Raw genomic sequence first — 24,568 nt, forward strand, 5'->3', positions numbered from 1 at the left:
TGGACAAGCCCCGACCTCCGGGTGCACAGCTGTGACATACACCCTCGTCCAATAACTTCGACCAGACCTCGTTCAGGACAGGGCTCGAGGAGACAGCCCCTCCCTCTCCTGGGACAGCACATGGGGACAAGGCTCTGGAGATGGTCCCGGAGGTCACTGAGTGCTCAGCGTGGGGTCCAGAGAAATGAGAGCCGCTAGGGAGAACGGTGCCCAGCAGGTCCCGGGGAAAGCCAGTGGGCCAGGCCAGCAGATGTGGATGTACAAGGCCTATGACAACCACACGTCCTCACTGTGAAAATGGACCAGTCCCCTGCAGGGGAGCGCAGGCTGGCCACCCAGGGAGGGCCCACCTTGCCCAGGAGCTCCATCTTCCCGTAACCGAACAGCATCAGCGCAAAGCTGTGGTTGATGCCATAGATGGTCCCGTCGGGCAGGAGGGTGATGAGGCCACTGATGGTGGAGAACACCCAGATGGATGCCGAGTAACCCCACTCAGGGACTGCGCTGCTGTCTTCCACCATCTCGCTACTGGACTCAGACTTCAGTTTTAAGCTCAGAGGGAAGGTGGTGCCATCTCTGGCTCTCCCGACAGACCTCTGAATCTTGAGATTCTGAAAGAAACACAAACCACAGAGCTGGCAGCAGCATCTCACGTGGTCCAAACTTTGAGTCCTTGCAGCTTTAGACTTGAATCTGTCCACACATCATGGGGAGCAAGCCCAGAACACCTCACCCCCTACACTGCTCCAATCTTCCTGCACCCCACCTCTGCCCCAGGGAAAGCAGAGCCCTGACCAGGAGCTGTGTCTGGGGGCGAGGGCACCACAGTCTAGCAGCTGCCCCCCACTCCAGAAAGGCCTGAGGGCAGCAGATACCAGGGCAACCAAGAAACGCACAAGGACTGGACTCACGTCTGCGCCAACCCCGCAGGGAGGGAGGGCCGGCAGGTTTCCGCCCGCTCTCTGCCTCGGACCACCAGGAACCCCAGGGTCCCACCTCCACAGATGGCCCCCACTGCTCACTCTGTCCTCTGTCCTCCAACCTGAGGGCCAGCTGCTTCCTGCTGTTGCAGACTGTCCTCCATCTGTACTTCTCAGCACCTCTATCATCCACAAAACCACATCCTTGCCCTGTTTCCCTGCCTTAAACACTTGGAATGTATCCAGTTTCAAGGAAATCTTGACCAAGGCCACATCCTAACCAAAGGCCTTGAGAGTGTGTTCCATTTGGGTTTTGAGATGGCCCACCAGCCCAGGGTTGTGTGTCTATCCCCTCACCCAACTCCACCTGCCCCTTTTAGGGTCAACCCTGGGAGACAGGAGATTTGATGGGGCCCGTGTTGTGGGCATGGTCCTGAAAGCAGGGGGGCTTCCAGTCCCCCAGTGCTGCACCCTAAGCAGGGGCAGAACTCAGAGACACCAGGCTCCCCACACCAAGGCTGCAGGCCAGGCCCCAGGTCCCAGAGGGCCCTAAAAGGAACAAGGGGTGCAGCACCAGTCTCTGCTTGCTGCTGGGGTGTCGGGGACCCCCGCTGGAGGCTATCACAAATGTGCTGCTGAGAACGCACTCGCACATGCCTTCTGGCACACACTTCTCTCCGAGGGGTGCCTGGGGTGGGTCTGAGGTTTGCCTGTGTTCGCAAGGAGCAGATGCTGCCACACAGGCTCCCAACGTGGCTGTGCCCACGGATGCTCCCACCAGCTTGGGGACAGAAAAAAGGACACAGAGACAATAAGGACTGGGGGTGGGGTGAGGGCTCCAATTGAGCTGGAAGCTTGAGAATAGCGGCGAACCAGCTCACAGGGTTCAGCTCTTAACCTCAGGCCGGCCAGAGAGCCAGGGAGTGCCCACGGACATGCCCAAAGCATCTCGGATTTCTTGCAGCAGCAGAGGGGACGTTAGGCAAAAATCAAGCGTCCAGGCAGACACTGCAGATCACTGGGGTGTGACATCAGTGGACTTCACCGCAATGAGGGTCATTTGTGTGAAGGACGCATGCTAGTAGGAAATGGGGCATCTGGAAACTGGGAGGATTCAGTCAGTAACAGAACCTCCCCCCACCGACCCCAAACCTCCACTGTCCCTGGAGCTGCCGCCCCCGCCCCCATCTACCTGTCACCCTGCCCTCAGCCAGTTCTCCCTGCTCCAGACCCCCAGACCTCTCAGTAAAGAGAGACCCCAGCAGGCAATACCCACTCCAGGCTCCAGCGGGAGGACCAAGGGGACAGGTAGCCAGTTGGAGGGCCGCACAGACTCTGACCCTCGGTTAAGGCCTCGGAGCCCAGAGAGCAGTCAGGGGACCCGGTGCCACTGTGCACACACGCAGGACACTCTTGCTGTCAGAATTACCAGCCTGCACCCCAGGCCATGGCTCCTGGTCTAAGAATTCCATGGAGTAAACAGACTCCAGTGGCCACATGGCCCCAGGTACAGCTGCAAGGTGTGGCGGTCAGGGGTTCGCAGGATCCTACCTGTGGGACAGGCTGGCCAGGGGGAGGGAGCTGCATGGACGGGATCAGGTCTGTGATGTGCTGCCCGAGCACCTCCTCCCCAGACGCGTACCCGTGCAGGAGAGCAAACAGGCTGTCACAGGATGTTATGGTGCCCTTGGAGGAAAAACCAGCATTTTTAAGCACCACGTTTAAAATTTCTGGCATTTCAGCTTCAAACATCACTGAACGCCAAGCCTCAGGTTGAAAGCAAGACCATTAGCAGCGTTCCTATGGCAGAAGAGCAAGGTGGGGGGGGCAAGAACATTCCTCAGGTCCTCATTCTCCTGCTGCTGGAAGCACCCAAATTGTTGACCTCCGGACGCATTCTGCAGAAGCCCGGCACAGCCAGCCCAGGCACAGCTCACGTTCGAGCGCTGCGTGCCGGCCACCATTCGGACGGCTCTGCACGTGCCACCTCACTGACAGGCTGAGACAATCGCAGGAGCGGTCCCAAGTACATCCCCATTCTACAGACAAGGAGACCGAGGCCCAAGGGCACACACAGATGAGGGGCGCCGCGGGGGCCGACCTTCCATGAACCCCAGGGGCACACAGCAGGCCACAGTGGGGGCTGAGGCCGGGAGAGGCGGCACACACATAGTAAGCTGCACACGGCTGGGATGCAGATGGCACACTCACATCGCTCTGGAAAGCGACCCAGGCCGACACGCGCTCCACAGGCTCCAGCACGACCACACAGCACAGGCTGTGGTCCTGCTTCACCTTCTTCATCCACACGGAAACCGGGATCTTCTCCCCACTGCGGCTCACGACGTCCACCTGCGGAAACGCACAGCCTTTCCCCCGGCCCTCCCCAGACCCCAGGCCCGGGGGTGCCTGTGACTTCTGCTCCCCTGCCTCACATCTGAGCCCAAGCACACGCACAGCTTCCAACACAGAACCTTAGTCCCTGAGTGGACACTCTCAGAAGAGAGGCTTTTCTCATCGGCTTCATCGCAAGAGAGCAGGAGGAGGGCCACCTGTGTCATTTCATCAGGAAACAGACACCAATATGTGCTGAATAGTCCGTTTTCTTCTGCACGATCGTCAGCCCCGTGGACAGTCCCCAGGACAGAGCAGTGGACCACATCTAACATCCTTCAGGGCCTGGGCTGAGGGCTTAGCATCTCACATGCAGTTTAACCTGTCAACATCCCAGCTGACCCATCATACAGGGAGGACCAAAGCCCCGGGGAGACATTTGCAGGCCTGGCAGCCCCGCCAGCGAACACCAAACAAACAGAACTGGAGAGTCAGGGGTGCAGACAGTAAGATCATCGCACTCCCCGCAGCATCCTGCCAGTTTGCAAACCGCCAACCGAGCTTCCTCCCTCGTCAGGTGGGACTGCCCCTCATGCCAGGCCTGAGGCCCCCCCTTCTGCTCCTATGACACTCTGCCCGCCACCCCAGCTGCTCCCCACACCAGCAATGAGGGAGGACGGCGACCATGGTGACCAGTGACCGGCCGTGTTTGCGGTGGCCCCCAGAGGCACAGCCCAGGGAAGACACACTCACCACTGTGCCGAACACGACAGCGGCACGGCCGTCAGCCTCCACGTGCTCTTCGCTGAGGGCCTTCACCACGTCGGAATCGGGCTTCAGGAAGAACTGCGTGAGCTTCTGGCCGATCAGGTCATGGCTGCTGTGCCCCAGGAGCTGGCAAGCCTTGTCGTTGGCAACCAGGATCTGGGGGTCGCAGAGAGGAGAGGACACGAGCATCACCAGCAGCACCTCTAACACTAACCTAGAGACCCATCCTCTGCCAGCGTCCTGCAGCTGGTGGGCTCACAGCTGCGACGCCCTTGGCTCCTCCCGGTCTTACCCACGGGGAAACAAGACACACCAGCACCACGACTGAACCCGCGTTTCCTTCACCCGCCAGGATGGGCACACCATGCCATCAGGACCACGTGGAAGAGGTGGGCACTGGCACCACACTCCCTGCCCACCTGGCGATCTCAATTATTTGTATGTAGGTGCCCATGATGCTCACACGGTCACCTCAGACTGTGAGTACCCGTTCTCCGCGTCGTGGAGCCATCACCTTAGCGAGTACAAGGGACTCACGTGGATCATCCCTGTCCTTGACTCTCCACCTTGACGAGAGGATTCAATTTGTTTTGATTGATTCATATTCAGGTCTCTCTTGCTACTACGTAGGGGGAGCCAGATGTTTCTCTAAATGCACTTACCACACATAAATCCCTCTGTTTGAGGTTACAGGTTAAAGGCACACTCACAGCAGGGTCACAAACCAAAGCCAATACCTCTGTGGTCCTGGCATCCACGGTGAACACAGCCTTGTTCGGGTTGCACACAGGGGTCGGCAGCAGGGGTGTGGACCACCCCGAGGACAAGCCCCGCAGCAGGGAGCAGCAGGACATGCTGCCCAGGGACCCAGCCAGTTCCGTCTGCTCCAGTGCCACCAGGCAGTGCAGTTTGCTGGTACAAATATTCTGGGCAGCCAGGGACGACAGGCAGTAGGAGTTCCATCTGTCTTCTGGAAAGAAAAGGAAGAGGAGCTTTAGACCTCACAAGGCTACCAAGAGTGAGCTTCTCAAACACACCAAAGCACACAGCCCCTGCCTTCAACTCCTGCAAAAGGATCCAAGGGTCACATTACCCTGCAGGGTTCAACCTTCACACTCCAATGTCCATCTGAACAGCCCCGCGTCCAACTAAACACCCCCCAGGTGCTATCCAGCCACAGATCCACGTCCTACGGAAACTCAATGACCCAAGCTCAGCATTTCTGTGTAAACACTCTCTGAGGTCCCTCCCCACCACCCCCCGCAAGGGGTGCTCTCCTGTGTCTGTCCTTATAGACCCACGGCCCCTCCAGCTAACCCCCTGCACTTGTTCCTGGAAAGTCTCCAAATTCTGCTGTCTCGGCCCCTCCCTCCGTTCCCTCATTTGCAGGCCAGGTTCACTCACCACCACTCCAGAAAACCTGCTCTCGGCAACATGTCCAGTGGCCCCCGAGATGCTCAACCCCATGACCAATTCTCAGCGCTCACCCTCCCCCAGCCCTCAGCAGCGCTGGGCCCAGGGGTTCCTCCCTGCCTCGTAAACCACCTGCCCCTGGCAGGGCTCCCGCTCCCCTCCACCTTCCTGACCTCTCACCACTGCAGAAGCCTGGGCCCAGGCTCGCCCCTCCGCTCCAACCCACCCAGTCCTTGCTGGCTTCAGATACACTCCACATGGGAAAGTGCTGCCGGCCCCACCCTCACACTCCTGCCCGGCCTCTCTCCTGTCGCATCTCAGTAAACAGCAACTGCATCCTTCTAGCAGCTCAAAATCCAGACAGAAACAACTCTTCCCTCCTTTCCCCTTCTCAGTTCACGGGCCCATCCTGGACCGTTCTCTGGGCCTGGAAACCGCATGGTCGCCTTCTTGGCCCTCCTCTTCCCCAACTGCTCCAAACTCAGCTTGACCTCCTTACACCATGGGACAGGCACTGTGACCCTGGCTCTGCCCCTGCTCCCCACGCAGAGACCAGGAAGCCCATGCTCCTGAGGGCAGCTGCCTACCTCACAGACCTGCCCAGCCCTCCCCACAGAATCTCTGGCCTTCACCAGGAGGACCCGGCATCTGTTTCCCTCTAAACACTCCCACCCTGTGCTCGCAGGCTGGTGTGTGAGCTGAGCTCCAACCCTCCTCTTCCTTTGTGGGACTGTTCCCTCCTCCTCCCTTCCCCAGCCGCCCCTTTCCTCCAGCTCCAGACCTTCCCATTGTCTGACTTCCCCACGCTCTAGGTCCACCCAGCTGCAGGCCTGCACCTGCTGTCTCTTCAAGTATCCCCTCAGACAACGAGCCCCTCTGAGCTCTGGAGGCACCAACTGACTTGGAGAAACAAGTGAGTGAGTGGGCAGCAGGTGCCTCGACCTCTCGCCCAGCCTGGGCACTGTCTCCAGCACTGGGAAGCTGGCTGCCCTCAAGCCCACATAACTCATCTGCATCCAGGAGGAAAGCATGAGCCTGCAACAGTCAGTAAATAGTTACTGAACTAAATCAGCAGAACTGTACCTCACTTGCACGGCAGCCCGGCCCAGGCCCGTGCTCGCACACACTCTGAAGCAAGGAGAGTGTCAGGCCCAAGAAACACAACAGCACCAATGCAGCCCGGAGGGGCCACCAGCATCGCACCAGCACACACCCAGCACCTCGTCCGCAAGAGCAGAGCCTACAGTGACCATCATCTTCATTCTCAACATGGACGCCCACAGTGCCCGGGAGAGGGGTTACCGGAGAGGCCCATCCTGCTCTGGCAGAGCTTGGAAAGCCCATTCCTTCTGCTCAGGTGTCTGTGGGCCGAGGACACGGACTCGCTGGGCTCGGAGGCGGTCCGCGCAGCCGGGCTCTCGGGGAAGCCTCCGTCCTCCATCAGGAGCCAGCTGGCCAGGGGAGCAACCGTCAACTAGAAAACAAAGTGAACCCGATCAGCATCGTCAACACAACAACAGGAGAGCGGTTTAACCAACTAGTCCTTTGCCAGGCTGAGTGCGGCTCGGCCCCAGAAGGCTCCCACGCACCACGCTGCCACGTGGGCCAGGACCTCCAATGCATGGCCAGTGACCGGAGCCCTGCTGAAAGAAGCTCTTTCGGAGAAATGCAGAGGAAGAGATGGGGAGAAAGAAGGAAGCAGAGGGAAAGAACAGAACAGGGCACGAGGGGCCGTGAAGGCGGCAGCTCCACACGAACTGAAAGGGCTCCCAAAGCCACCTCCAGCCTTCTCTGAATCCAGTGGTTCTGACCAGTCACACCCAGAACCTTCCCTGGGGCCGCTGACAAACTAGCAAAACAAAGCCAAAGCACAGAGTCCGGAGGTGGGCCTGGTACCAGGGATTTGTGTATTTAGCTGTGTATTTCTAAGTACTTGCAGATTTGGCAAGCAGTGGTATGGAAGAAAATACAGAAAAATCTCATGTGTCCGTCACAGTTTCCTCCAGACAGCGCTGGAGGCCCAGGCCAGGGGCCTGGATGAAGTGAAGAGTCCAAGGGGCCCGGGCAACGTGCCCACCCCGAGCCCGGGCGCCCTCTCCACAATCACCTTCTGAGCATGTGGAACCCACTTCCAAGACCCACACAGGCCTCTTCCCCCATCAGGGCCCCCTCATGGGTACACGCAGGCCTGAAGACTGGCCGAGGAGCTTCCTTTACAAGAAGACCAAGCTTCAGTATGCAGGCGGGGTGCCCACACAGGCGGACCTGCTATGGAAAGAAAGGGGGGGGGGGGCTGGCCTTCCCACGCCACATCGCAGCAAGGAACTCTAAGGAGGCCCAGCCGGCTAGTTCTATCCTGGCTTTAGGTCATCATGAAGATTCACCACCAGCACAGGAGGGCAGTGACTTTCATAGTTAACAGTCTGTGAGCCCAATTTATAAGTCTGCATATGGTGATAACAGCGTGGGTCTCTAGTACGCTCACGCCCCAGGCCCCTCAGCTGCTAGGGCCTGGCCAATGCTCGCCTCAGCTGTCAGCTCCTGAGCGTGGTGGGCAGGGGTCCCCAAGACAGACAGAAAACTGAAGGCCCCACTGTCACCAGCGTGGAAGGATCTTAACATCAAAACATGCCAGGGGCACCTGGATGGCTCAGTAGTTAAGCGTCTGCCTTCAGCCCAGGGCACGATCCCAGAGTCCTGGGATCGAGCCCCGCATCGGGCTCTTCTGCTGGGAGCCTGCTTCTTCCTCTCCCACTCCCCCTGCTTGTGTTCCCTCTCTCGCTGGCTGTCTCTATCTCTGTCAAATAAATAAATAAATAATCTTCAAAAAAAAAAAAAAACACGCCAAAGAGCTACACAAATGGAGACCACAGGTCCTGCATACTGGCTGTATGTACAGCAGAGGAACAGAGAGGACAACAGGACACAGTCCGCTTCAGAACAGACCGACGTCTGTTAAGGAGCGTGGCAGAAGTGGCGATCAATGCAGAATGGACAGTGCCCCCGGCACAGCGAGGCCGGGACAGCCTCCCGGCCCCCCACCGTCAGCCCCTTCCATGCAAGACGTGAGTACCGATAACGCACACCTCACAGTGCTCTCGTGAGGACCCAAGGACCGAAGCTGGGGCTGCAAACCATAAATGCTGAATAGTTGTGAGCTGCCAGTTTTAAAAAGAGTGGAATTAGACCGGGTTAAGGTAGCATCCCTGTGACTTGCCGTGTACAAAAATTAGTTCCAGGTGAATTTAAAAATGAAAGATAAAAGTTCTAGAAAAAAAATTAGATCGAGAATACAATGGTCTGGATAACTACTGAGCGGTGCCCGCATTTCAGAGCAGCTAGAGCTCGTCAAGGATATCGGTCTGTGGCATCTCTGAGCTACCTGAAAGTGAGAGGATAAACATGCACGGGAGCTGGAGCTGGACCTGTGAGCGAGTCACTCGCGTGAGCCGGGGGGGGGGCCCCCTCAGAGAAGCCAGGGGCCCTGAGGAGGGGACGTGTGGCCCCAGCTCAGCAGCCTGGGCCCGGGCAAAAGCAATCTTCCCAGAAGCAAAGCATCCCAAGTACAAGTTTCTAAGAGCACGAGCAACCAAATATGCTCCCTCCCAAGGACACAGACAAGGAAACAAGCCCCCGTCAGTGAGAGTCTACAGAAAAATCAAACAGACTCAGACACATGAGAACATCAGATACTAGAAATGCCTGTGTATACGTTTAAAATACAAAAGATGGGGGTCACAAAAGTGAGAACAAGAGTTTCTCAGAAACGACTACATATTGAAAGAATCAAACCAGCTTTTTAGAAATTAAGTTTTTTTTAATTTCAGCATTAAAAAAAATGAATTTGTAATTTAAACTTTCCCTCAAACATCTGCAGGCCCAGATGGCTTCACTGGTGAATTCTATCAAATGTTTAAGAAGGAACTAACATCAGTACTACACAAACTCCCCCGGAAATTAAAAACTGGCAGAGCACATCCAGCCCAGTGTTTGAGGCCAGCATCACCCTGATACCAATACCAGACAAAAACATTGCTAGAAAAGGAAACCACAGACTAGTAACTCTCTTGAACAGAGATGCAAAAATCCTCAACAAGATGTTAGCAAACCCAGCAAGGCAATATGTAAAAAGGAGAATTCACTACAACCAAGTGCAGTTTATCACAGCAATAAAAGGCTGGTTTAACATCTGGAAATTAGTCAACGTAATTCACCACATCAACAGGCTAAAGAAGAAAAAAAAAAGGAGGAAAAACCACACAATCATATCAATTGACATCAAAAAGGCACTGGACAAAATCCAATACCCCTTCATGGGAAAAAACACTCAACAATTAGGAAGTGAGACCATCCCCCACCTGCTCAAGAGCCTACAGCCAGCGATGCTTGCCGTCCAAGGTCAGGAGCAGAGCGAGGAAGCCCACCTAGGCTCTGCTCTTCAGCACTGTCTTGGGGGGCACAGCCAGTACGCAAAGGCAACAAAAAGAAATAAAAGGCACATATACCAGAAAGAATGGCATAAAGCTGTCTCGATTCACAGACAACAGGATCATATACATAGAAAACCCTTAGGATTCATAAGAAGACTAACAACCAGAGATTTTTTTAAAGGGAGCTGAGGGTAAAGGTTTCACCAAAGAAGGTGTACAAATCACAAAGCAGCACATGAGAAAAACGTTCACCACCATTAGTAATGTGCGAAATGCAAGTTAAACCGTCACGAGCGTCACATACGAGCACGAGGGTGGCTAAAATTAATAACCAAAGTGTGCAAACACAGAGTGGCGGTCAGGATGGGAAGCGGCTGGAACACTCGTGAGTATTGGTGGGAAGACACAATGTGCACACGCCCACGCTGGAAAGCAGTCAGCCAATTGGCCCAGGACGCGGTACTTGCACAAAGTGTCTGCCCGGGATGGAGGAGAGCACACGACCACATGCGCTGCTGCAGAAATGTTGACAACAACTTTATTCAGAACAGCCCCCAACTGGAAACAATCCAAATGTCCCTCCACGGGAGAACAGATAAGCAGATCAAAGCATATCCGCACAAAAGAACCCTACTCAGCAACAGAGCGAATGCACAGGAGACAGCGATGGCTCGGATGGGTCTCAGAGCTGTGGAGCTGTGTCGGAGAACGCTGCCTGCAGGGTTCTGGCAGCGTGAAGCCCGCGCGAAGCCAGGCCTGATCTCGAGGGGCAGGAAGCGGAGTGGGCGCAGACCAGGCCAGCGGTGGGGAGGGCGGGGGCTGACTCAGAAAGAGCACAAAGGGGCTTTGGAGGGCGATGGGAACGCTCTCCGGCTCAACTGCGCTCGCGATCCTGCGGCTGTGTAAACATCTCAACAGTCCCTGAGCTGTGTACTTACCATCAGCACGTTTTACTGTCTGTAAATTATCTCAATGAAGTTAATTTTTAATGTCAATGAATAAGACAAGCAGGTAGTCACGGCTGAAAAGAAAATTAGAGGCTCGGTAGAGCTATGTGAATAAACAACCCAGAATGCAAAGGAGGGAAACAAGAACACAGAAATAAAAGAGAGAAGTTAAGAGATAAAGACGGGGAGACCTGAACAGCTAACTGGAGAGAGAGTGTAGAGGAAGAAACATTTGAAGAGGTTAAGAGTGAGCAACAAATCCGCAGATCCAGGGCCCTGAGGGGGCAACTCAGCCTACCAGATGGGAAACCCGACTGGAAGCCACGGTGTCCAGGCAGGAATGACCAAACTGATCAAAAGAACAGACAGCGGCCAGCCCCGGACCACAAGGGTACAGACGCTGGACGCCTGGCTGCGGGAACAGCGCCCAGCACTGGAGAAACACAGCCAGCCGCACGCAGGGAAGCCGAGGCAACTGTCCAGCCAAGAAACAGTGACAGCAGAGCGATCAACACACCACATGCGAAAAGCCATGTCTGAACTTGTGAAAGTCAAAACACTGAACTTTTAGAAGAAAATTAGAAAGACCTTCGGTGAGACTTTGGGCAAGGAAGGTTTTCCTCAACAAGACACAAAAAGCTCTAACTACAACATAAGACTGATAAATTTAACATTAAAGTTGAGAAGGCCTGTTCGCCAAAAACACCACAAACAGAATGATATAAACCCCAAGTTGGAAGAAGATATTTGACACATATATAGCCAGGAAATTAATGTCTATGATAGTTTAAAAGGCCAGTAATTTAAAATTAAAAAAAAAAAAGACACAAAGCTCCATGGAAAAATGGAAAAAAGAATTTCACAAGGAGGAAGTGCTGGTGGACACTAATCCTACACCAAGAGGCTTAGCTTCATTAGCATGATCATGACAATCTTACACCTACTAAACCAGCAAAATGTAACAATTCTAATAATATCAAATATTGACAGAGAGGTGGATTAATGGGAACTCTAACAAATTCATATAATCTCTGCAGAAAACAATTCAAGTCACACATCAACCTACTGGGATAGTACCTCCCTGCACATATGCAGCAAGTCACACTCAAGAATGTTCGGGGCAGCATGGCTCACAACGGCAAAAGAAAAAAGGAAGAAAAGAAAAAAACTTGAACATTCGTTAACAAGAAAACAGATTTAAAATTCCAGTATGTTCATACTATACAATGAAAACAAATTCTATACACGCAATGAGGATAAATCTTAGTGATACAGTAAGTGAAAAAAATCAAGTTACAAAAGACTACCAACAGTAAAATTCCCTTTTTACAACGCCCCCCCCCCATTGTGGAGGGGTACACACGTATGTGAAAAACCCAAACTTTGGGCAGAAGGGTTCCTCTGAGGGTCCAGCAGCAAGCTGAAATGGAAGACCACACAATGGCCCAGGGTCTTTCGGTTCCTAATTTGGGGGGTGGGCTTAAATGTGTTCACTGCATTGTTATGATTCATGACTAAGGTCGCATTTATCCTTTTGAACGATCAACTAGCAAACACTAAAAAGTTAAGAGATGTTTTCTACACATATGTATATGTCCAGCACCGGATCATAAGAGCAACAACTGATTATGAACCAAAAGAGTAGAAACAAAAGAGAAATTAAATAGCAAACTACTAGAATGTGTTGCTTTCCTTCTCTAAGCATCTAAATGGACTAATTATTTCTAAAATAAATAACAAGGTGACCATATTTTCATTTCTATTTCTATAACCAACCTACTGACAAAGCACAGAGACTTGATTATAGCTTCAGACTACTGTGAATGTTATAGAACTTTGATTTGTAAAAAATCAAAAACATGACTCTTCAGACTGCATTGTAAGTCTACTAATAAAACTCTTCTGAATACATTGTAAATGTTATAACAGTTGAGTTTGTAGAAGTAACAAGAAGGGGGGGGAGAGAAGTGTAGGGAGAGGAAGGGCGATGCTCGGTCTTGAGTGGGAGGAGGTAGATAAATCATGTCTAAAGCGGACAAATCAGGGGCACCTGGGTGGCACAGAGGTTAAGCGTCTGCCTTCGGCTCAGGGCGTGATCCCGGCGTTATGGGATTGAGCCCCACATCAGGATCCTCCACTAGGAGCCTGCTTCTTCCTCTCCCACTCCCCCTGCTTGTGTTCCCTCTCTCGCTGGCTGTCTCTATCTCTGTCAAATAAATAAATAAAATCTTTAAAAAAAAATAAATAAAGCGGACAAATCAAGCGGATGTAAGAAAGCTAAATCCTTTTTCCCTTTGTGGCCTCTGTGCCCTCCGTGGTCGGCCATGGGCCGGTTAGCGCTGCACACCACACCCACGCCACGTCAACAGAGGCCCACTGGCACCTCTGCAGAGCCACCCAGCGCCTCCAGCTCCACAGGCACAGGCTGGCCTCAAGAACACAGAGCCTGGCTTCACACGTCCTTACGTCACTCACAAAGGCTAACCAGAAACTGCTGCCAGCCCAGCCCTAAGTTTTTAGAATAGTTTTCCTGGGTTTTGGGTTTTTTTGTACCCGCTCTGAGCGAAAGATATAGGATGCTGAACCCAGAAAGCACCTGGTGGTGTCTCAGGGTGATCCCACTGCTCTTGCTAGTTTTCATTTCAGAAGGCACAAGGGACCCCCCTCAGACCAAACAGAAACAAGGAGAGATTAGCAGGGAGCTTCTGGGAAAGTACTCTGAGTTTATGGGTGAACTTCTGGAAGCAACCATCTTTCCCTCACAAGCTAGGAAGCAAAGAGCTCCGGTTGCTCCCAGCACTGCTATACCCCCAGGAGCAGAAGAGCCTCAGGATGAACACGGTGGACAGTACGGCACAAGGCAGCAAGGGTGTCGTTCCCTAAAATCTGCCTTGCTCTAGACTTCAGGTGTGGGGGCCCATAACTACTCATTCCCAGAGCCTTTCTGGGACTGTGTTTCTGTTTCTCGCCTGGAGGCATCTTTTTTTTTTTTTTTTTAAGATTTTATTTATTTGACAGAGAGAGAGAGAGAGAGAGCACAGGCAGGGGGGAGGAAGCAGAGGGAGAAGCAGACTCCCGGCCCAGCAGGGAGCCCGATGTGAGGCCAGATCCCAGGACCCAGAGATCATGCTTCCAGCCAAAGGCAGATGCTTAACGGACTGGGCCAGCCAGGTGCCCCTCACCTGGAGGCATCCTAAAGAATATCTAGAATGATGACTGCTGTGATGGAGGATGTAAGCAAGGTCATTTCCCAGACCTGAAAGGTCAACAAGGGCTTCCTGGAGGAGGCACCAGTCGAGCTGAGCACTGAAAAAGGGTAGTGAAGAAGCCTGCCAGGCAGACAGGCAGAGGCACCCTAAGACATAGATTCCCACAGCACCCTCGGGTTGGAGTAAGTGGGGATGGCACTGAAGAAGTCAGGCATGACTCCCCGGGTCTCCTATGCCTGCCCAGGCAGCTTGGACTTTTCCCCAAAGATCGACTTTAAAAGGGTCTATGCTTGGGAGTAACATGACCAGATAGTCTACAAAGATCACTCCAGGGGCATGGGTGTTGGGGGAAGAGGGAAGCTACAGTAGGACAGGCAAGAAATAGGAGGTCTTAAACTACACCAATGGCAGAAAGATGGGTGGGGAACACATCAAACAAAATTTAGCACAGGACTGACCTAGATTTACTGGGTGCTGAGGTGCGGAAAGGAACGGACTGAAAGGGGTCAAGACCGCATCTCGATTTCCGCGCTTAGCGGAAACCGGTGACGAGAGGACTAAGGATAAGGGCAGGTACGTATGGGACAGCCCAGCGGAGACGTCTGGCAGCCGTGCAATCTGCCGGCGCCGGAGAGCCGCTGCGAGCCCGCCGCGCTCTCGGGGCTCCCGCCGCGCTCTCGGGGCTCCCGCACGCGCCTTCCCGCAGGAGGACGGGCAACAGAACGTCAACAAAACGCAGGCGGCCAGCTCCGGGGCGCACGGGGCGCCGGCGGGGTTAGGCCCTGGCGCGGCCCCGGCGGGGAGCTGCGGCCCGGTCCCCCTCCCGTCCCCCAGGCCAGGGCGCCGTAAACGGTCGCAAGGCGGCAGCGGGCCACCACCGGCCGGAGCCGCACGGAGGGGGCGCGGGGGCGCAGGGCTCGGCTGGGGCTCGTCCACCGGCCGCGCCACAAGCCCCCGAAGCCAGGGCCCGCTCTCCTGAGAGCAGGTAGCTCACCTGGGGCCTGCCAGGGTCACCCAGCCAAGTTCGCTTCACCGCGCGGAGAGCGAGCCGATCCTCGCCTCTGGCCCACCGGCCAATCGTAGAACAACTAGTGTCGATTGACAGACCCTCCGAGCCAACCAGTAGCGTCTGTGGGCGGGGCTCAGGGAGCCCTGGCGGAGAAGCCCGCGCTAACGGTTGCTAGGGACGCACCGGACTCCCTTTACGGCGCCTCGGAGGAACCAAAAGAGACGGCGCCTCTGCCTGCCAGGTCCGACCAACTCCGTTTCCTCCCGTCTCCGAATCCGGAAGGGTGAGCAGCGTGCTGCTCCCCTCTGAGGACTCGAAGGCGGGGGTCGCAGGAAGGCTCCCTCAGCGGTCAGGCACGCCCGCGGGGCCGAGGGGCCGACGGAGGCTGCGGCCCGCAGTGGACTGGGTCGACGTCCTGGAGCGCGACAGGCCGTCCCCGCACCTGCGGGCGGAGCTGACCCCCGGTGCCCCGGCCCTGGCCGCTGGCCTCGGCTCCGACCCCGGCACGAGCGCGGGCGTCCAGCGCTGAGCGTTAACTGGAAGCGGTCCCTTCTCACGGGCTAAGTCCGCGCGGCGACGTCGGGACGAAGTCGGCCAGTATACAGATGCAGCCGCTGAGGCCCGGAGGGGCCAGCACGCACTCGACTGGCCCGCACTTTGCAGCCCCACGCAGAGACCCTCCACGAGCCCGCGAGCCCCCAGCATCTCCCAGATTCTTCTCTCCGCTCGCCTGCAGTCACGGTTCCGTGCTTGCGGCCCCGACCGCCCCTGTCTTCTTCCCCGCTCCTCGCCTCCAGAAGCCTCCGGTGCGCTCTCAGATTACCTGTCCAGGGGAGGTGAGGCAGGCTTCTCCTGCGGCTGAGGAACGCATGGCCTCTCGGGTGAACTACAATTCCCATGAGGCGCTGCCGCTGCGCCGGCGCGTCGGGGTTCAAACCTGGTGTGGGATTCCATTGGCTGAGCCGGCACTGAGTCGGGAGTCCTGATTGGCTGAGGGGCCTGAGGCGACAGATTCCGGAAAGTGGAAGAGCAGTCAACATGGCGGCGGAACGCGGCGCGGGCCAGCAACAGTCGCAGGAGATGATGGAGGGTGAGCGGCTCCGTGGGGCGGCGGCCCAAGGGCCCAGCGGGAGGGGGGGCAGCGGCCCGCACCGGCCTTGCCGCAGAGAAACGGGCCGTCCCGCCAGTGGCCGTGGAATGGGCCCCGACGCGCGCCCTGACAGCTGCCAGCCGGCTCGGAGGGGCAGGGGCGGCCCGGGACCCGGGGACCCCGGGCAGAGGCTGCAGTGGCCAGGCAGGCGCGGGCGGCCGGGAGGCGCCGAACCCATGGCCGGCGGGGAGCAGCGGTGCGGGCGGGTGGGTGCGTATTGACGACGTGGTGGTCTGGCTGCCCAGTCGTCCACCTGCTGGTGGGAGCCTCGCACCGAACCTCTGAGCCTGGCCCGCCGGGTCTGTCCCCTGGGCAGCTGTCGGGGAAACTGAGGCGCAGGGCGCCGTGGGACCTGCCTGAGTCGGCTCATGGGTGAACGTGGTGGAGGCGGAGAGGGTCCTCTCGTAAGCGAATGGGTTGTAGGGAAGGGGTGGAAAGGAGTCGAGAGATTGAATTACTAAACAGCGGAAGCCTGTTTTCAAAGCTATCATAGTTCCGAAAAGACTAAATTCAACTCTTTAGTTTTGTTCAAAAAAGTCATTTGCATATTATGTGTCCATGTAGTTATACACACACACCAGTTGGAGAGTCAGACATGTCTTCGAGCGCATACATGCTTTGGTCTCCGCTGGTCTGGGGGCGGGGGGGGGGGGGTTTGCAGAGCTCCAGAAGAACAGCCACCGTCTTATGTGAAAAGTGCTAGGGAAGAAGGATGGGAGGTGGGGTGCGAAGGAGGAGCTGGCATGTTTAGAGTGATGGCTGCCCAACCAAATCCAGCTCTGAGCTGAACCTTGAAGGATAACTACAAATCGCCAGGTTGGGGAAAGATCAAAGATCATTTCAGGCCAGAGAAAGACAAAACCAAAGGGCTGTAAAAGAAGGTGGTCTGTTTGGAAGAAAATTTGACCAAGAGTGACAGTCCTGTTGGAGGAGGGTGGCAAGAGAAGGTCATGGAGTACCTTGGTGAAGGGTCTTGGATCTTTTTAAGCAAGGAAGCACCTCTTCCTATCCCCTCTCCTCGACACCCCTCCTCCCAATCTACGCCCTCCTCTTCACCTGTTCCAATGTCCTGGTAAATGGCAAATACAAAACCTAAGTGATTTTCTCTCTCCCGCTCCCACCCATCTAATTAATCAACAAGTTCTGATGCCTCTGTATTGTTAATATCTCCAGGTCTTCAATACCTCTTCCATTTCCGCTCCCAGTACTTTGAGCCAGCCCATTGTTCCCAGTATCCCGAAGTTGTCTTGTATTTGAATCTACTACCTCATGCTCCAGACCCCCTGCCGCCTGCAGGATAGAGTCCCACAATTCACTTGGGCTGCCCTTCATGAGCTAAGTCCCTGCCATCCTGGTCACAGCCACACCACACCCAGTAGAATTTGCTCTCTCTTAGCCTTGAGCACAGAGTACCCTGTGCCTGCTAATAACTAATTACCGAGTGTTTACTCCATGTCATGCACATGCTGACTGCTTTTGTGCCTTTTCTGCTTTAGTCCTGACAGCACCTCTGGTCTATGGGTCCAACCTATCCTAGCCCCTTGTACAGATGAGAAGAGTGAGGCTTGGAAAAGCAAACAGCCTGCTGTCACTGTGTCTCTATGGGCAAGGCAAAATCTCAGCAGGAGTCACTGGCATTCCAAAAACCTTTGGAGTCGGGGCGCCTGGGTGGCTCAGTCAGTTAAGTGCCTGCCTTCGGCTCAAGTCATGATCCCAGAGTTCTGGGATCGAGTCCCGCATTGGGCTTCTTGCTCAACAGGGAGCCTGCCTCTCCTTCTCCCTCTGCCTGCCGCCACTCCCCCTGCTTGTGCTCTCTCTCTATCAAATAAATAAATAAAATATTTTAAAAAATAAAAATTAAAAAAAAAACTTTTGGAGTCAAAACTCAGATTTGGATTTTAGAATCACGTCAGATTCTCTGTCAATGCAGAATAGATTGGACAGAGCCAGAAAAGCCACAGAGAGACCAGTTAGGAGGCCAGGCAGGAGCCCAGGCAGTTCCGAGGGTGGGGAAGATGGAATGAATTTTGGAAGTTTGGGAGATGGATTTCATAAGGACTTGGTTTTATCCAGCACTCCTTCCCTGGGTGCTACTTTTCTAGGCCCAGGAGGAGATACAAAGAAGAAATAAAACTTCTTTTCCTCAAAGAGCACACCCCTTTGTGGACAAACTGTAGCCAGGAAAGAAAGTACTTTCAGTATTGTTGATAACTCCCCGTAACTTACTACTATTTCAGCTCTTCAAGATAGACTTCCAAGGGAGATCATGAAAAAAGCTGGAAAAAGGAAAATTATTTGACAGTCTTACCAAAGAATTTTACCAGTTTGCCGTAGTCATTGCCTTATTTATTAATTCAAAAAATAATTTACCAGCCTTTCAGAGCTGTCAGCTGGTATCACTGTGTGCTGATGTTTGGCATCGGTGACCTTTACGTGGGGCATTTGGCACTATTGGCTGTCTTCCCCTTTTTATTACAGCCCCCCCTCTGCCCACAGTCTGATTTGAGTTAGTCTTGATTTCTTTCAGAACGTGGGCCTGTGAACTGGGCTGGCTTTCTTGGCCAAATGGATAGTGGAGCATGGATAAAGGTATGTGGTGGCAGGGTCACAATGGTCCCCTCTGTGTGGACATCCAGGCCGAAAGCAAGCCGCACAGGAGATGACTCACTGTGTGTCACCCAGTAGTACGCTTGGTCACAAATGGCCCAGGGCTTTTACAACACCTGGTAATTCTTCACAGTTTCCTTGAGGGCAGGAATAGTATGTTGCTCGTCTTCGTACCCCTGTGTCCTCCCTTCTCTGCCCCCCCACACAAGTTGTCCCCACCACTGTACACCTCAGACGGTGCCCGAGACACGAAAGACACGCGTTTGTTGAGCTGACTTCAGCCAGTGTTTCTCAGTGAAGTCTTTTTGACTTACAGCTGGATGTCCATCTGTTAAGTGTTCTTCAGGGAGTCACATGAAGTGGCTGTGAATTCTTACTGATGTGTGTGGGCTCAGTTGACAGGCGAATCGAATCGGAAGAGTCTGGCGATGAGGAAGGGAGGAAGCAGAGCAGCGGTATAGTGGCGGACCTCAGTGAGCACAGCCTAAAGGATGGAGAGGAGCAGGGAGAAGAGGACCCAGAAGGTACCAGGCCCAGTTAAGAGCCTTAAACTCTCTAAGGGGGGACGGTGCGGCCGTGTTGCCTGAGATCTGCCCAACCCCATGCCACCGCCTTGTGTGGTGGGGAGGCGAGGGCTGTGGGAGGACTGCTGTGGGCCGTGGGAGGACTGCTGTTCGAGAGGGGTATTCATTTGGCTGGCTCTTGATCTGCTGATGCAGCGCTAGAGGCCCGCTGGGGGCTGGTGGCCGTGTGCTCTCAGAGCGCTGCGCCCCCTGAGGCACTCTCCGAGCTGACTCATTTATGGCACTTGCAAGCAGGATGCATTATTTTCTTAGTTCCACCGAAGGCAAATGCTGCTACTAAGAACGCTAGTTAGTACTAGCATGTCATCTGGGAGGGAGTCAGAAAATTGTTTTATTAACCGTATATTCAGCAAGCAAGATTTAAAAAAAAATTTTTTTCACTGACAATGCTTTTGTTTCCGATCGTAGTAATGTAAACTAATTTCAGAATAACACTTTTTTCTGAGTCGTGCTTCACCATATGAGAGGCCTGAGGATTGACTTCTAAATTGCCAAGATGTTAGGAAAATTGTTTCATGCAGAAAATATCTCAATAACCTCCTATTGTTTTAGTGATTAAAAACAACAAAATAATATAGAGATGAGAAAATTAAGTTCTCAGTCCATAGTGGTGATTTTTCACCCTCCCCAACCATGATCTTTGTTGGTTTGGTCAGAAATTCGATTTACATTGAAAAGAATGAGAGAGGGCATATGAACAGACAGAAGGATGTCCATTATTAGGTGAGAACAGCACATTTCCAAACAGTATGCATGTTAAAGTCTTATTGTTAAAATTATTAATAATATGTAAGTTTTAACACTTTAAAGAGAAAGCACATCACACTGCAGGTGAAGGTCTCTGAATAGGTCTGAGGGTGTGTGCCTTCTGGGCTGTCTAGAGCTATATATGGTGTATGAACTTTTAAGGTAGTAATAGTCATGCTCTACCCTATTGGTAATAAAACCCAAAAATTCTAAAAAAAACAAAACTAATTTTTAAAATAACATTGTGCTCTGTGCCAGTGAAGATGATTGGTAACTATGGCAACCTAATTTTAAGGCAAAGGGAAATTACCACAAAAGTTATCAGCCACATTTACTTTGGAGCTCCAGAGTCGATATTCTGGAAGTGGCGTGGGTGGAATAAGTACACGGGAGTGATGGAGGAAAGCTTTCGTTATGTCTAACCGAGTCACGGAAATACCAAGTGGGTGGGAGCATCACCTGCTCTCCTGTCTGAACATCCAGCGCTCATGGGGGACTGGAGAGTTGGAGGGGCTCTGTCCTGGTGATTTCTCTTGCTGGGTGGTAAGCGCAGGCTCCCTGGGGCTCACCCTGGGGCTCACGGTGACAAAGTAGAGCAGCAGGACTTGAACCCAGCTTGTCCAAATCCAGCGTTCTTTCTTCCAGACTACTAGCTGATTAAAAGCACTCTGGAAAATCTTTAAGGGCGGGGGCGGGTGTGGGCACCTGGGTGGCCCAGTCCGTGAAGTATCTGACTTCGGCTCAGGTCATGATCCCAGGGTCCTGGAATCAAGTCCCACATCGGGCTCCCTGCTCATCAGGGAGCCCGCTTCTCCTTCTGCCTCCGCCCCCACTCATGCACATGCTCTTTCTCAAATAAATAAATAAAATCTTTAAAAAAAAAAAGCGCTCTGGAAATACGCAGTTTTATAAGTCCTTGAGAGAAACCAGGACTTGCTCTGCTCCCACCTGTATTTAAGTCCTAAGTTCAAATAAAATTCAAATGTGTCAGCTGTTACCTTTCACTTATTTTCCATAAGGTATTTTAAGAAAAAGAGAAAGATGAATACATGATACATTTGGGGAAACATTTTAGGCTGGTAACTGTTGCAGAGGTTAAGCCGTTGTTTTGAGGGGCCCGCCCTGAGTGCTGGGTGTGTTAAAGACACAACCACATTAAGCTGTGTGACCACCTGTCCTGAGGATCCCAGGCCTGGTTTCTACACACCAGCCGTGCTCAGCTGTCTGCAGCACTGCCTTGCACCCTCACGGTGTCCTGGTTTGGACTCTGGGTGGCCTGGACATCTGTTTTCATTGTGCTGCCTCTCTCATTGCAACTTCCAGAGTTCACGAACCTTGGATTTGTGCAGTCTGGGGATGAGGAGTAATGTGGGTATATCTCTTGCTTTTGCCCAACTCCTTTTATTTCATTCCTAGGTTGGTTGATATCTTGTAAAGTTACAGCAAATAATTCTAGTAAATAGGGGCGCCTGGGTGGCACAGCGGTTAAGCGTCTGCCTTCAGCTCAGGGCGTGATCCCGGCGTTCTGGGATCGAGCCCCACATCAGGCTCCTCTGCTATGAGCCTGCCTCTTCCTCTCCCACTCCCCCTGCTTGTGTTCCCTCTCTCGCTGGCTGTCTCTATCTCTGTCAAATAAATAAATAAATAAAAATCTTAAAAAAAAAATAATAATTCTAGTAAATAATAAACTATAGTAAAGGACATGTTTTTTTTTTGACTGGCCATTGTTGATTGTTACGAAAGAGGCATAGTGAGAAGACGATTCCGCCAGTGCCAGCCAGTGCTTCTTTGTTAAGCTGGTCAGTCCCCTGGTAAGTGCATCTCTCTGCTGCCTCCAGTTTAGGGGCTGGGCTGGCCAGCAGACAGACCAGACCCCTGGTCCTTGGGAGGTGCTGGGAGCATGGGGTCTGAGGGCTGCAGGCCCATTCCACAGCAGAAGCAGATGCAGCTTGCTCTAGGGAGAGGCAGCAGTACGAGCCGGGCTAAAATAGCAGTGGTGACAGCCGGTTTACGGGAGAGCAGCAGCCACACGCTCCCACCAGAAGCGTGGCAAGCCAGGTGGCCCAGTTTCCTCAAAGAGCCAAAAGGGACATTAGAGAAATGTCATCCAGTCACAGTATATGACCTTATTCAGATCCTAATACAAGCAGACTGAGGGGAGAAATCGTCAGACAGTTGATAAAATCCAATAATCACTTCCTTTTTTAAAGCATTGAGCTGTTTTTAGACACTCACACTTCCGTCAGTTCAGGGGAAACGGAGACCAGGAAGCGGCTGATTCCAGGCCATTAGCTCCGCAGCGTGAGCTCATGTCACAGCTCTCCCCCGGCACTGGGGCATTAGCTTGTGCCTCCAGTGGAAGAGAAGCGTGTTTAAATCGGTCAGGGCTCTTCAGTCCCACTGTGGAGCTGTGCTTTGTTTTGGTCCTCTTTGTAGAGATAAGTGTTTATAGATACGAGGCCACTTTCCAAAGCAATAAAAGGCACATCCTAGACCATCTGACATGCCCAGCATGAGCTATATTCAAATGGTCTGATTTATTGCCACAGACGGGAAAGGAGAGGGCAGGCCGCTGCCAGCTGGGCATCTCTGGGCAGCTCCCCTGCTGCTGCCTGGGCTCACCTGAGGCTCCGTCGGCCTCCCGCCTCCTTCCTGCAAACAGCTTCAGGCTACGTTTCCTTCCCTGGCAAGTTCAGTGGCACAGATGGAAGTTTGGAGACCTTTGCCAGTAGCCAAGTTCAGGAAAGTCCGAATGCCTGAAAGAGACTGACTGGAGCAGGGCGTTAACCCTGCCACGCCATCCAGAGCCTCCGTGTACCGCCACGTGGCTTCTCTGAGCCAGGCAGCCTGAGTCCTGGTGCGATGCAAACTAGGGCTCTGAATGGGCTTTTTTCTGCCTTCTCATGTTTTCAGAAGGACAAGAGCTGCCAGTGGATATGGAAACCATCAGCCTGGACAGAGACGCAGAGGTAATGCGGCCTGCTGGATGCAGCCTTTTGGGGCATGGTGATGGACCGCTCTGACTGTCAGGGTATCTTGTATGCAGGCGCCAGTTTAGTAAGTGATTTCCTAGGCGAGGTAGTCTGAGCCCGACTTGGTTGGGTCAGATTCCTTGTGTCCTGGTTGTTTCTAATACCAGTGACCGAAACCCCAGCTCTGTGTAAGCAGAAGGTTGGATCGCCGATGAACTGCCCTTGTCGCCTAAATGACATGAGTGGGTCAGGTGATTACATTGTCCGTGGCGGGGCCTCAACCTCCCCAAGATCTGAAGTGCACTGAACGCTGGCAGCTCCAGGCAGGCGGGAGACGGCCAGGAAGCATCACCTGGGCGCCCCACCCCCACTCCAAGCCCACAGCTGGCAGCGGGTGCCTAGGCCTGTGTTTGCGCTCAGGGGGCTGTGGGACGAGAGGCTTTACGCACTGCTCATTTTTACATCAAACTGCCAACGAGCACCTGGCAGCCATCCTTTGTGTCACCGTCGCCTGTCTGCAGGCTCGCCAGCGTCTCCTCACCCTCCCCTGCACCCACCTCGCCAGCCCCTTGGGCTCCTGCTCCGGGAAGCAGGTCTTCCCATGCTCCTCATCACCTAGATTTCCTCTTCATTTCAGGATGTGGATCTGAATCACTACCGCATCGGGAAAATTGAGGGATTCGAGGTGCTAAAGAAAGTGAAGGTGAGGGTGACTGTCCTTCCGCTGGAGGGAGTGCTGACGCCCCAGAGTCGTCCCAGCTCAGGGGGGAGGCACACGTCTAACTGAGGTTGGTTCTGCCGAAGCTGCCGGTGTCCTGGACTGCCGTCAGCACTTTCTGTCCTGTTTACAGTGTAGTTTGGGAGGCCGATAGGCGCTCCCGGAGCCCAGACGATGAGCCGGTGCAGAGCCTGCCTGCCCTGAACTGTGTAGTCTTTCCTCATCTCAGTTAAATTTGCTCAACTTTGAGCCCACTAGCAGTTTGCTCTGCTGGGAACAGCACACACCCCCAACCCTGACCAATGCCTCCCTCACCAAGGAGGTCTGCCCAGTGCGAGGCCTGCCTCCAGCCTCCCTTTGGGTGTCTGCCTATCCTCTCCAAGGTTGGCACATTTCTAGAAAACAACGGGAGAATGAAAACCATGTCACTTGCCCTAGAAGGCTGGTCCTGTAACATAGCTGGCATCTCGTGACCTCCCTGTTGCCTGTGTCAACTGTCCTTTTTCATCCCCCAGACTCTCTGCCTCCGTCAAAATTTAATTAAATGCATTGAAAACCTGGAGGAGTTACAGAGTCTGCGAGAGCTGGATCTTTATGACAACCAAATCAAGAAGATTGAGAATCTGGAGGCGCTAACACAGTTGGAGTGAGTCATGAGTCCGGGGGGGGCAACTGAGGGGCCTGTTCAGTCTCCCCAGAACCAACCCTGGGCCCTGGCTCTCAGCCCTGGGAGGCCACCTCTGCTACAGGGTCCTGCCCA

General features: G+C 53.7%; 2 protein-coding genes across 7 annotated transcripts in view; one reads left to right on the plus strand and one right to left on the minus strand.

Annotated features, from left to right (window-relative positions):
- The window catches only part of PASK (PAS domain containing serine/threonine kinase), a 38,158-nt gene extending 22,224 nt beyond the window's left edge, over positions 1-15,934 (minus strand). Inside the window, exons 1-7 of one of the 4 annotated variants that reach the window (XM_048213905.2) lie at positions 15,854-15,934; positions 6,738-6,909; positions 4,760-4,992; positions 4,008-4,178; positions 3,132-3,272; positions 2,472-2,606; positions 351-611 (exon numbers count right to left, since the gene is read on the minus strand). In XM_048213905.2, the coding sequence (XP_048069862.2) occupies positions 351-611; positions 2,472-2,606; positions 3,132-3,272; positions 4,008-4,178; positions 4,760-4,992; positions 6,738-6,909; positions 15,854-15,901 (1,161 nt within the window). In that variant the 5' untranslated portion in view covers positions 15,902-15,934. Of the gene's footprint in view, positions 1-350; positions 612-2,471; positions 2,607-3,131; positions 3,273-4,007; positions 4,179-4,759; positions 4,993-6,737; positions 6,910-15,015 lie in introns of all 4 variants that reach the window. The other 3 variants (XM_048213906.2, XM_057306219.1, XM_057306225.1) reach the window with 3 other exon arrangements.
- PPP1R7 (protein phosphatase 1 regulatory subunit 7) overlaps positions 15,549-24,568 on the plus strand; it is a 29,683-nt gene continuing 20,663 nt past the window's right edge. Inside the window, exons 1-5 of one of the 3 annotated variants that reach the window (XM_026490998.4) lie at positions 15,549-16,120; positions 19,183-19,311; positions 23,032-23,087; positions 23,728-23,793; positions 24,324-24,454. In XM_026490998.4, the coding sequence (XP_026346783.1) occupies positions 16,069-16,120; positions 19,183-19,311; positions 23,032-23,087; positions 23,728-23,793; positions 24,324-24,454 (434 nt within the window). In that variant the 5' untranslated portion in view covers positions 15,549-16,068. Of the gene's footprint in view, positions 16,121-19,182; positions 19,324-23,031; positions 23,088-23,727; positions 23,794-24,323; positions 24,455-24,568 lie in introns of all 3 variants that reach the window. The other 2 variants (XM_026490989.4, XM_026491005.4) reach the window with 2 other exon arrangements.

The sequence above is a fragment of the Ursus arctos genome, unplaced genomic scaffold (assembly GCF_023065955.2).
Source record: "Ursus arctos isolate Adak ecotype North America unplaced genomic scaffold, UrsArc2.0 scaffold_1, whole genome shotgun sequence".
Taxonomy (NCBI): Eukaryota; Metazoa; Chordata; class Mammalia; order Carnivora; family Ursidae; genus Ursus; species Ursus arctos.